General features: G+C 39.9%; 1 protein-coding gene across 1 annotated transcript in view; it reads left to right on the forward strand.

Annotated features, from left to right (window-relative positions):
• Positions 1-13,254, forward strand: part of AGPAT5 (1-acylglycerol-3-phosphate O-acyltransferase 5) — a 61,375-nt gene that overhangs the window by 15,898 nt on the left and 32,223 nt on the right. Inside the window, exons 2-4 of the mRNA XM_076332912.1 lie at positions 3,475-3,544; positions 3,757-3,872; positions 9,575-9,664. Of these exons, the coding sequence (XP_076189027.1) occupies positions 3,475-3,544; positions 3,757-3,872; positions 9,575-9,664 (276 nt within the window). The remainder of the gene's footprint in view (positions 1-3,474; positions 3,545-3,756; positions 3,873-9,574; positions 9,665-13,254) is intronic.

A 13,254-nucleotide genomic window follows, 5' to 3' on the forward strand; every position in this document is an offset into this window, starting at 1 on the left:
CACCAACAAGGAGGGGCTGGTGGGGAATGTGAAGCTCAAGGGCAGCCTGGGCTGCAGTGACCATGAAACAGTGGAGTTCAAGATCCTGAGGGCACCGAGGAGGGTGCACAGCAAGCTCACTACCCTGGCCTTCAGGAGAGCAGACTTTGGCCTCTTCAGGGATCTGCTTGGTAGAGTACCATGTGACAAAGCCCTGGAGGGAAGAGGGGCCCAAGAAAGCTGGGTAATATTCAAGGATCACCTCCTTCAAGCTCAGGAGCGATGCATCCCAACAAAGAGGAAGTCCAGCAAAAACGCCAGGAGGCCTGCAGGGACGAACAAGGAGCTCCTGGACAAACTCAAACACAAAAAGGAAGCCTACAGAGGGTGGAAGCAAGGACAGGTAGCCTGGGAGGAATACAGAGAAATTATCCGAGCAGCCAGGGATCAGGTTAGGAAAGCTAAAGCCCTGATAGAATTAAATCTGGCCAGGGACATCAAGGGCAACAAGAAAAGCTTCTGTAGGTATGCTGGGGATAAAAGGAAGCCTAGGGAAAATGTGGGCCCTCTCCAGCACAAAACAGGAGACCTGGTTACCCGGGACATGGAGGAGGTGGAGGTACTCAATGACTTTTTGCCTCAGTCTTCACTGGCAAGTGCTTGAGCCTCACCGCCCAAGCTGCAGAAGGCAAAGGTGGGGACTGGGAGAATGAAGAGCCGCCCACTGTGGGAGAAGATCAGGTTCGAGACCATCTAAGGCACCTGAAGGTGCACAAGTCCATGGGACCTGATAAGATCCATCCGCGGGTCCTGAGGGAGCTGGCGGATGAAGTTGCTAAGCCAATATCCATCATATGTGAGGAGTTGTGGCAGTCTGGCACTTTGACACGGTCCCCCACAACATCCTTCTCTCTAAACTGGAGAGATATGGATTTGATGGGTGGACTGTCCGGTGAGGAATTGGTTAGATGGTTGCATCCAGAGGGTAGTGATCAATGGCTCAATGTCCGGATGGAGATCGGTGACAAGTGGTGTCCTGCAGGGGTCTGTACTGGGACCAGTACCGTTTAATGTCTTTGTCAATGCCATAGACAATGGGATCGAGTGCACCCTCAGCAAGTTTGCAGATGACACCAAGCTGAGTGGTGCAGTCGACACGCCAGAGGGACGGGATGCCATGCAGAGGGACCTGGACAAGCTCGAGAAGTGGGCCTGTGAGAACCTCGTGAGGTTCAACAAGGCCAAGTGCAAGGTCCTGCACCTGGGTCGGGGCAACCCCCGGTATCAATACAGGCTGGGGGATGAAGGGATTGAGAGCAGCCCTGCCGAGAAGGACTTGGGGGTACTGGTGGATGAAAAGCTGGACATGAGCCAGCAATGTGCGCTCGCAGCCCAGAAGGCCAACTGTATCCTGGGCTGCATCCAAAGAAGCGTGGCCAGCAGGTCAAGGGAGGTGATTCTGCCCCTCTGCTCTGCTCTGGTGAGACCCCACCTGGAGTACTGCGTCCAGCTCTGGAGCCCTCAGCACAAGAAAGACTTGGAGCGGGTCCAGAAGAGGGTCACAAAAATGATCAGGGGGATGGAACACCTCTCCTCTGAAGAAAGGCTGAGAGAGTTGGGGCTGTTCAGCATGGAGAGGAGAAGGCTTCGGAGAGACCTTCTTCTTGTGGCCTTTCAATACTTAAAGGGGGCTTATAAGAAAGATGGGGACAAACTTTTTAGCAGGGCCTGTTGCGACAGGACAAGGGGGAATGGCTTTAAATGAAAAGAGGGTAGATTTAGGCTAGACCTAAGGAAGAAATTGCTTACGCTGAGGGTGGTGAAGCACTGGAAGAGGTTGCCCAGAGAGGTGGTGGATGCCCCATCCCTGGAAACATTCAAGGTCAGGTTGGACAGGGCTCTGAGCAACCTGATCCAGTTGAAGATGTCCCTGCCCATGGCAGGGGGGTTGGACTAGATGACCTTTAGAGGTCCCTACCAACCCAAACTCTTCTATGATTCTTAATTCTCCTGGAACTTTAATGAGAAAATTACTGCTACAGCAAAATCTTGTTTGAATTTCTTGGATACTGTTCAGAATATACTCGTCAACTGACTTGTTACAAGTAATGTTCAGTTAAAATTTATTGTGCATGCCTTTTTTTGGAAAAAAATTAATTCAAATAAGTAATGCTCATTTTACTGCATGCTGGTTGATCTCTTGTTCACATATTTACTGTATATCTCAGTTTGCCAATATTAGGTTTCTTGCCTTGAAAACAAAATTTGATCAACAGTGCGGTTGCATTTTCAAAGAAGAAGGAACAGCATGAATGTAAAACATACAGCTTTATGTGGGGTTTTTGCCTAGCGTTAGAATACAAGGCGTTATCCATCCAGTATCACAGGTTAACTGAGAGGTGGGCAGATTTTCCAGAGATGCTCGTAGAGACCTTCTGTAAGGATCAATACGAGACTCAGCATACTAAATGATATTAATCAAGATCTGAATATTAGTTATATCTTCCTGATAAAATTCCCAGATGGTCCAGACTAGGGAAGTGGTGATAATAAGTGGGTAAACCTTCCAAATCGCGCTTTGGTTTTTGGTGAATGGAGTCACTTTGAAGAAGAGTGTATGTTTAATACAGCTAACTACTACAAACAAGGAGTACAGCCATTGGTATTGGCAGAGCAAGGGGGGAATGCTACCTAGAATGTACTGGTTGGAAAAACTAAACTTCATTAGATAATGAAAATATTAAAGCTAATTAAACGGCTGCATGGATTCTTCAATTTGGAATTGAAGTGGTTTAATTGATTTCTCATCTTTGAAATAAAAGTAATTGAATTATTCCCTTTTAAAAGGTGACTTGGATTACTGCTTCAGCATCTTGCTTTGTAGTCATGCTCTCAGAAGGGTATTTCACTAGTACGCAATTACCTTTCAGGGGTGGGAAACTACAAGGTTAAAGGGTGTCTTTAATGTAACAGAGAAAAAAACATTACAAAACCTGCTGGTTGGAAGCTGAAGACCAATTTAAAGACACCCCTCAACCTCATGCTTTTTTGTTCGTTCTTGATGGTTAAAATCATGGCAGATGGTTGAGATTTTGTTCTTGATCTAATCCAGGAAAACTGGCTGAAGCATGTAATTCATTAGATGTATAAAGTTAAATGGTGGTTTTGTACATGTCTATGATTCCTCTATACCTTTAATTATATTAATGTAGGGTTCTTGTGGATGTAGGTCAGCTTCCATGGATCCAGTTCTAGGGCTGAGGCACAAGAACGGAATAGCTTTCTTAAGCCCTCATTAATTAATATTCACTGCTTTGTTGATAAGTCAGTTGTACGCATAACGGGTACTGATGCAGTGATGGGTTGTTTTTCTGTTAATGGTGCTAACTTGCTGGCAGTTTTCCTAGTAAATAGCTAATTACTGCATTGGATCTCATCACTGCCTAATGCAATGAAAATAAATAATAAAGTAATGCTACATTTCTTTCTTTTTAGGTAATAATCTATGGGGATTTGCCAAAAAATAAAGAAAATGTAATATATTTATCAAATCATCAGTGTACAGGTTTGTATTTTTTTGTTTGTCTTAGCACTTCTATAGATTTAAAAAATCTGCTTGTCTGTTTACCGTGTCTCTTTCCAGCTTTGCCGTAACGAGCAAGAACTTGTAGTTCAGAAACCTTTAATGATATTTATATGTACAACATGCGCTTTTTGTTCCATCAGTGGCAATTAAAAACTAATTTAACTAAACATTTTGGGCTTTTGTCTTTGCAGTTGATTGGATTATTGCAGACATGCTGGCAATTAGGCAGAATGCTCTCGGGCATGTCCGGTATGTCTTGAAAGATGGGTTAAAATGGCTTCCACTGTACGGGTGGTATTTTTCACAGGTAAGCCTATTCACTTTTTCATTGATGTTTGTGGGTCAAATATGTAAGATGTACTTTTCTTCTGTTTATTATACGTGCTGGGAAAATGTAGTTCTAAGCTGGCACTTGTTTATTTGAACATGAAAATAGCTGGTTTCACTCAGTGTACTTAGATGTGCATCTTAGTTGAAAGACAGTTATTAAAGAATGTTTACTTTTCTAAATGAATACTTCTTATGGATGGTGTTTATTACTAGAATTAAAACTGTAGAGTCTGCTAGAAGCATTTCAGAATATTCTAGAACTTTGTTCTTTTTACAATCCAAAAAACCACTTAGCAGTAGGTGTAAACAGACTTTTTTTTCTATGTATGTTTTTTTTTTATCATGCTACAAATTGGGAGTAAATTGACATTGCTGTGGTGTACTTACTTATTTTTCAATTGTTTGGTTTTAGCACAATATAAAAGAGGAAAATTGGACCTTAGTATAGTGTGGAGGAAAAGCAGATCCCAGCCTCCATGAAAGTGTTGATGGGCTTGCTTTGGACTTCAGTTAAGCAAAAACATGAGTCTTAACAGTATTCCTATTACTATCTTTTACTTTCTCCTCTTCCTGCATAATGCTCCCCTTGTTCCTTTTAGTTTGAGAGCTCAACCTGATGTGACTCAAAATTATACACTTACTGAAGAAACAGGGGGCCATGGTCACTGTACAGGCAACATGCTGAGTGGATGTGATCTTTAATCTAAAATGGTGGAGAACAGTGTAGATGGTTTTACCTCCCTAAAACCCTCTCTGAATTTGTCATGTCTGTTCCTTGCATTTTCTGAAAGCAGGACTGTTTCTATATATAAATGAAATAAAATGTAGAGGGGGATGTTTTTGGAAGTATTGGTATGTTTTGGTAGGTGATCAGAAATGGCTTCATAGTATTTATCTCAGGATTTAGATGGGTGCTTAGTTGTTAGAATAGAAATGGATTACGTTTTGGGTAACTGTTTCAAAGTGCCTGCTCAATAAGATTTTTCTCCTTTGGCTTCTGTCTTTGATCTTTACCTATACCCTGAACATTAATCTGCTTTCTGCCCCTCACCCCCACCCCGCTGCCCAGGCAAAGAAAAGCAAAAAAAGCTTTGAAAAATACTTCTAATAGAATTACACAGTTTGATTGAATTGATTGTCAGCCCTGTTCAAGAGGATGGGGGATACTGAGAGAAATACTACGCTGGGTATGATTTGAACTATATATTAGTTTGTAAAGGAATATATGAAGAGCAGGCAACTACAGACGTATGTCCAAATAGGAGGCTTTACTCTCTCCGTCATCCTTTGCTGCACATTCCTCCCTCTCTCACTGTTTGCACTCTTGCACTCTTGACTCCCTAAGTCAAGTCAGATCAGTTGAGTGCTTGAACCAGCAAAAGGGGAGAAGTTTTGAGTATATGGCCACAGGTGGGAAGAGGGGAGGAGGCAGGATAGCCCTTGTGTAGCCGTTGATGCTGAAACTTTGCCTCCAAGAAGCTAATGTAAGTTGGATTGCGTTTAGAAGCGTTGGGCAAGGGGAGGTACAGATCCATGAACTGCCCAATTAATATGCTGAAGAGTAGGAAGTGCCTTAAACAGTGGCCTTACCCAGCAATCAGATGTTGCCTTCTAGCTTGGGAGTAGGTACTTAATTTGAACAGAGGTTCAGAGTCTTGGATCATGTCACATAAGATGCTTATTGCTAGGATGTGAACTGTCTCACCATTTTATCTTAAAGCACAGGTAGTGGTTGAGGTTCCTACTGTCTGTTCAGTGTTTAAGAGGCTAGAGTGTCCCCTGAGATACTGGGAGATCCAGATTCAATGTTTTCAGCTTGATGGTTGAAAACGTTTGTTGTGTTCTGGATGAGTGCCTTAGACAGCGAGTAGGCTGTAAATCTAGGCTGGAGCATGGGTGGTTGCCATCCTTTCTTCTAAAATCGCTATGTTTAGAAAAGAATATGCTGTAGAGAAAATAAGAAAACTGTTCACAATTACTTTTTATTGGTGGGTTTGCTGTCCCAGTCCCCTAAGTAAGTAGGGACTGTCACACCCTGTCATACCTCACTGAGGGTATCCATTGGGAGAAAATGGACTTGTCTGTTGTCTAATGCTTGTCCCCACTAATGGCTCTGGTTCTCTACATTTTTTTCTTCCACTACAGTGACCAGTCTGCTGCATGGAAATATTTTGCTCTTTGTCCTTGCCTGTAGTCATTACATTGGTGGTGATTTAAGTCTGCTTTAATTAAAATACAGACAGGATAGATATTCCATCCACTATCACTAGGTGTCCAGAAATGATTTTTTTCAAGATTCTGGAAAATTACTATTGCTATATGGAATATCCGGCACTCAGTTTCCTGACTGCTATATTGACTGTTAAAAGAAGGTTCCTGTGGAAATTAATCTGAATGTAGCCTACATTTTTAATCAAAACATATATTAAATAAAATCTGTTCAGCTTTGGATTCCTCAAAACATAAAACTTCTACAAGATTTAGTGAGGGATGATTATATATATATATTTTTAATATATATATTTAATTCAGTGACACAAATGAAAGGCAGCTTACTAACAGTGGTGGTGCGTGTGTGTTTAAACGACTGAGACGGGATGCAGCAGGACTGCAGTGCAAGCTAATAGGTATTTTTATTGTTTTTATCACACCAAACAGTGCAAAAACATAAAACACTTCCTGCCCTTCCTGTTGATGTTCTGTCAGTGATGTCACTTACACTCCACTAAAAGTTTCCAGAGCCACATAATTACGCCATGCTCACGGAATTCATATTCCCTACCTCAGGTAAACATCCTGTTTGGAAATAAACGTGGTCTGGATGTCCAGGAGAGCAAAATTCAGGCACAAAGGAAGTATATTTGTAAACATAATCCATTGTTGACTGAGAGAGGGGCTTTTAAAGTACAGCGGAAAAAAATTATAACCTTAAAAACAGTACTTCCAGAAATCTGTTTTGAAAAGCATTCGTATATTTGATCTCTTACTGAAAAGGAAATGCAATACAAATTGGGGAATTTGAGCTATATACAATTGCATAACTAGCATTCTTCTTTGGAGGCAGCTATCTAATAGCAAGAAAAGAAGCACTTAAATTAACCTGTTAAGTTCCAGATTTGATTTATTAGGTAGAGTTATTCCTTTTCATAAAACTGGCTTTATTATTTTTGGGTGGATCTGAAATTTTTTTTTGCCCTATCTTTCTCCACCAAAATGCAGCTAACTCCTATTCATTTTATACCACCTGGTGAGGCTGGGATGTAATTTTGATAAATATTTTTGATATCCCAGAGTTTGCTTGACTTTTTAACATCGGAAGTATGTCTTTGTCTTTTCTGTTATTCAGCATCAGCTTGTGCACCCTTTTGGTTGTAACTGAATTTTAGCCAAATATTTAGCTAGTATGGCATCTTGCCTCTCTTTAGCTTTGTAACCCTGCACCATAGGGGAGCTAACATATTTATGTGGTTGGGTTGTATGCAGCGAATGGTAATCTTACAGTATGTAATTTGTCTCTTCTTATGTTACGTGACTGTATACTCGTATTTACTTGAGAAGTGCAAATCTATTTCTGAGCACCTCTGTCTGAGGGGGGGGACACCAAACCTGTGTTTGGTGTTGTGGTGTCCCTAAGCAAAATGTACAATAATAACTTGATTTCTCGAAGTTCACAAATTAAACAAGGAAAAGGTGGTTCAGTATTTTCCCAGTTTACTGCAGCTGGTTAGTAATTTGATAAATAAGGGAAGAGTTTGATTCCGACCTTCCCTCATTTATCAAAGCTTGACCTAGCTGAGCTCACACAGAATGATGACTTACCAATTACATGGAAGTCTTGTACAGTAGATGCATTATTTCTCATACCAAACTGAGTTTGCCCTTCCTGAAAGCGGTTGTTGTGGTGAGTGTCACTGTACAGAATAAGACTTCTACTTCCCTTTAACGGTGTCAGATCTTAAAAACGGTCTTACATGTGGAGTGTGTAGATAACATGCGGCTCTCTGCTGCACAGCTGATGGAACATTTTTCTGTTCATGCCATTATCTATCCAGGACCGGTCAACTGCTTGTGGGATGGTGCTGATATGATGCTCCAGCCTGCTGAAGGCCAAGCTAGGTGGACTGGGGGATTCTGTTCTTGGTTTTGGTCCCCTGCCAGCCACAGCAGCACAGCTGAGTGTTGCAGCTGGCTACTTCACCTTGGAAGGGAACCGCAGACAATAACGTTAAGACAGAATATTTAATATGGAGTTAATGCACCATTGACTTGCTGTTCCTTTTCACTGAAGCTTTTGGAGAACAACTTAAAAGTCACGTCAAATACCACTAGCTAAGCAGCTGCATGGCCATCTTTCCACACCATGAAAAGCAAAGGCTGAAAGCACTTTGCATAACCGCCTCTTCTGCCTGCCTCCTCCTAACCCCTCAAACTTTATTCCTGACCATGCCATGCAAATAAAATAATAGCTCCCCGCACACACACCACCACCCCTGTTTTTACAATGTACTGTATCTTTTCCTGAGATGAGACATTTGATTGAGGTTCAGCTCTTAGTAGTTTTAATCTTACTGTCACCTTTCTGTTAAGAGTGTGTAAAACCGTAAACGGACAGAAATTACCTGACAAATCCTAATGCCAACAGTCAGGGTGGGCAGAAAAGAGTATTACCAAGTTAGGGAATCAGTTAGAAAACCGATTAAAACAATGTACCTTAAAAATGAAATTCTGTTATTTGGAAGCTATGGGGTTTTATTATTTTTTTTCAGAATTCATTGTATCAGTAGTTCATTTTGGAGCATGTTTGTTTCCATCCTCTTGTAGCTATGCTATAGATAAAACAAAGTGATGGAAGAGGGAAATGATGAGGCAAATTTTAGTTCTTTATAATCCTCTTTCTTTGTGTGTACTTTGCCATAGTCCCTTTACTGAAGTTTTTGTGATAAATTGTGTGGAACAAGTTACAAAATTAATCTTTTCCAGGAAATGGTCTAACTTTTTATAATGATTTTCAGTAAAAATACCTTTATAAAATCCTTTGCCTTCTAAAGATTTTGTATTACTTATTCAGTTATTATCTCAGTATATAACGTCTTTATTAAAAGTTTGATTCTCTAATAAAGTGCATAGCAGTTTTCAAGACCCATGCTGGTTAGTTTTGTGCTACTCATAAATTTTTTATGTATCGGTACTGTACTTGTAATTCCAGTTTTTGCATTAGTCACTATTTAAGAGCGGGCACATAAAATTGAAAACATTGACCTATAAGTACTTGTATGTGAGTAACTTCAGTTGTGTGATTTTTTTTTTTTTCCCTTGATATACAACTTAAGCTGCTTGTCAATGTTGTCAGGAATAGATAGATCCCTGGGGTCGGTTCCAATGCCATCTTCCAGTTTAATTATTTAACACCTTTAAACAAGACAACTTCAGGTGTCTTATAATTATTTATTTATTTATTTATAGCTGATTCTTATTTAAACAGATTTTGTGAACTGAAGTACATGCAAATGTAAAATTAGTTTCAGGTGCTTTCATCCTAGGAGAAAATGTCTTGTGGGCAATTTGCAGCGTGAGTCATAAAGGTGACTTATCACTGTCATCTTGTTTGTTCTTCTATCAACTGTTCTACATTAAACTACTTAAATATTTAATACTTTTCACTTTTTTTTTCTCTGTTAGCATGGAGGAGTATATGTAAAAAGAAGTGCCAAATTCAATGAAAAAGAAATGAGAGAGAAGTTGCAGGCCCAGATGAAAGCTGAGACTCCGGTAAGATTATACCTTCCTTCCCCTGCTTCTCATTTCTTTGACTTTTTTAATGGCAAAGGCTTATTGGAGAAATGAGCCACGCCTGATACCTACAAACTACGATCATGGATTCGTTTTCTTTCTGTATTTTTACAGTTCCTTTCTGTGTTTAGAGTGATACCTCTAATTAAACTTAGGAAAATTTGACTAGTCCTTTATGAACGATATGAACTTCATGATTCTGTCTATAGAGCGCAGGGGGGACCTGGACTAAATCTTAGAATATAAGCTGTAGCACCTTCCTTGAGAAACTACTGTCAGTCTTCCCCGTGTTTCAAAAGACAACATTTTGACTACTGTATGCTTGTCAGAGACTTTTTTTTGTAGAATACCAGTTGTTTGATCTTCTGAAAGTCAAGAACCATTTTTACCAAATCTTAATTAGTCATCCCAATGATCAATCATTTTTAATGGCAGTGACATCTTAGAACTGAGTAACTTTGTCTGCTACGCCTGGAGGAGAAAAAAAAAAAAAAAACAAAACAAAAACCCGAACCCTTGATAATTTTCTATTTGAAGAATGATTGTTAGTGCCAAGTGACTTTTCTCATGACTCCCTGTATGGTTTGTGGCTCAGTGGTTAGAATCACTGTGCTTCGCTTCCATTACTTGCTGTGCATTAAAATGTTTTCTGCTTTTTTGGCTGGACTTAAAAAAACCAACTCAGCAAGCCTTGATATAGAACAGTTACGCTTTCATTTTATTTAAAATTCTGTGATTGGGACTTGCCACTCCAAATACTAAGTGGCAAACCTTTTATAAACTGAGGCCTGGGTAAAAGGAATACATAGGTTGCTTTGACCTTCATAACAGCCGTCTTTTTTTTTCTTTATGTTTTTATTTTTTGGAGATAGTGTGTTTATGTTTGTGCGTGTGTCTGTGTTGAAAAAGTAAACTGGCCTTACGCTTACTGAGAGGCTTAAATGAGTAAAGCATCCCTGTTTAAGACAATGCTCAAACCCATTTTGTCTCGAACTAAGATTTAGCATGAACAGGGCTTTTTTTTTGTTTTTAATTAAGATAAGAAAGTGGACCTATTTCCAGTTTTTAGCATATAAGTTACAAAGGCCAGAAATACATTACAACAACTAAACTTTTCCTATCCAATGTCTAATCTAATGATATCCACATGGAGAAGATGGCCATATTCAATAGTGGTAACTTCTGCCCGCATTACCAGGGAGGGTCTTGGAATGTGAAAAGGCGTCAAGTTATTTTCATCAAGTTACTTTCTGTATGTCAGTGGCAAAGATTCTACTTTCTGTAAAACTTGCGGTGTAACGGAATAAGCAAAAACAATTTGCAGGATGTATGAAACATATTTGTAGTCATCCCCCTAAACAATTGCTCTTCCTGCAGAGTGCTGGTTAACTTTGCTTTAGTTTGGACGAAATACCCTAGCAGGGTGTTTTCCTGCATAGACCCATGGATTTCTTGCTAGCCAAAGAGGCAGCTTCTGGTTGATTCTGGCTTTCTGGCTTCCCTCTGCACCCCCTAAAATGCAGGGGTTTGTTGTAACAATAAGGTTTTGATTGTGATAAGAGTCTTGATTTGAAGTCTGCATTAAATTAGACTGCTTTATAAAAACGTGGATTTTTTTTTTTTTTAATACAATCTTAGGAAGATGCACCTAGAAACTCATCTAATTCTGCATCTCTTTGGAAACCTGCAAATGATGTTCAGTGTTGCTCCAGTGCTATAAATTGACTGGACAGGCTAGTGTGTGATTTCAGCCCAATTGGAATGTAAGGAGAGGTTTGAGCATAAAGCTTTTCTTTAAAGTTACATCCGCTGTGGGTGCTGCTTTCCATGGTGGATGTCTACATGTAATTAATAAATGAAATAAATCCAGAAGCCTTTTTTTCTGGAATCATCTTTCTTCTCCTTCCTCAGTTGCATGTGGATTGAAAACCTATACCTAACCTATCTAAGCTAATGCCAAATGAATTTGGGACCACTTGGGTATGTTTGGTTTTTGGTGTAATTTGGCTATCTGGAAGTTCAGTGGTGTTGGAAATGGGCACGGAACCTGGATGTGCTTACCAGGCAGTTGTTGCCATTTTTGTCGTATTATCTAGGGTAGCAGTATAGGAGAGAAGTAAGTGTAACTGCTGCAGAAATGCATTCTGTTTTAAATCTCTTTCAGTCAAACCATATAGGGAGTGACACTTAAGTTTTACAAAACCAAAGCTGTCAAAAGCCTATTTACTGAGACAAATGTTTGCATCTGCTGGGGTAAAAGACACAGATCACTGAGTTGTCATTTGAGGGAAGACTTAAATTTTCTATAATCCACTTTATCTGAGAATTTAAATGTAGATGCTGTAAATGCCCTTTAACCTACAATTACTGCTGGGAGAAGAACGTGATAACCTGTGTCCTTACTGCATTATTCATGAAGAAACTTCGCAGTTCTGCAACTTAGCATGACATTCACAAGCAACCATATTGCTTTTAAAATGAAGACATTTTAATCAGTAAAGCAAGTACGCCCTGAACTCATCAGCTTCATGTGAAAATAATGAATGTACTACTCTGGAATTTTTATTAAAATTTATGCACTGAATGCTACAGCTCAGGGTGGGCTTTTCCTCAGTTTAGTGAGCAGCTGTTGTGCTTGCTCATTCTGCACAAACGTGGTGGAGTTCTTTCTTTAAGGTAGTGTTAGAGAAAAGCTTGCCTTTCAGCCACTAAGGAAAGAATTATATGCCAATAGAGAGGAGATGGACGGGAATCTGTGTTAAGGGTCACTTTCTTATTTACAGTTTCTCTCCACATACAGTTTAAACAAAAGAATCCAAATGATTAATGTTCACTGTCTGGAGCCATCCCTGTTCCCATTAAGAAACTGAAGACGCGTAGGAAGGCAGAACCAGTCTTCTGTTCTCATTAGCGTAGCAAGGCCTTTAGTTGTTTTACTGCCTCATGTCATGTGGGGGTTTTTTGTTTGTTTAATGAAAAGTAAATTGGAGGTGGAACGCTGACAGGAAAAATAAGTCTGCCTCTTGGCCTCTACATTCACAGTAGAACTGGATTAGTGATCTGGTATGCTTGATTTTATGTAGAGACAGTGGACTGCATGATGCTCCTTGCTTGCCTTGTCTTAGGACTTCTAGCCACCTGCCTGCTTTAAACAGCCCCTTTTTTTGTCTTGATGTTTGCAGTTGGCCCACCCTCCTTCCCAGATGCAGCGCAGCAATATTAGACAAGCACAAAACTCTGATGCTTAGACTGAATTGCTGTTGCACCTGTGTTTTCTTAATGGAGATCTTGAACTAATAGACTTTCTTATTTCTCTCTGGAAATTATTTTGCTTCTCATACTGTCTTTGAACTATACAGTCAAATAGTTCATTATTGGGCCTTTTGTTGACAAAACTCAGTTGAAAAGATGTGGTTTTGTTTAAAATTACATAAAATCTGGCTGATTGTTAGCAAATTGCAATCTTATGTCTTGTTGTGAGAGCAGAGACTGTCACACAGTTTGAAGGACACTTTTGTGTGAATGTTGTTTTAATGTAAGCCATAACAAGATAAACACATTTCTCAATG

This window comes from Aptenodytes patagonicus, chromosome 3, assembly GCF_965638725.1.
Source record: "Aptenodytes patagonicus chromosome 3, bAptPat1.pri.cur, whole genome shotgun sequence".
NCBI classification, from domain to species: domain Eukaryota; kingdom Metazoa; phylum Chordata; class Aves; order Sphenisciformes; family Spheniscidae; genus Aptenodytes; species Aptenodytes patagonicus.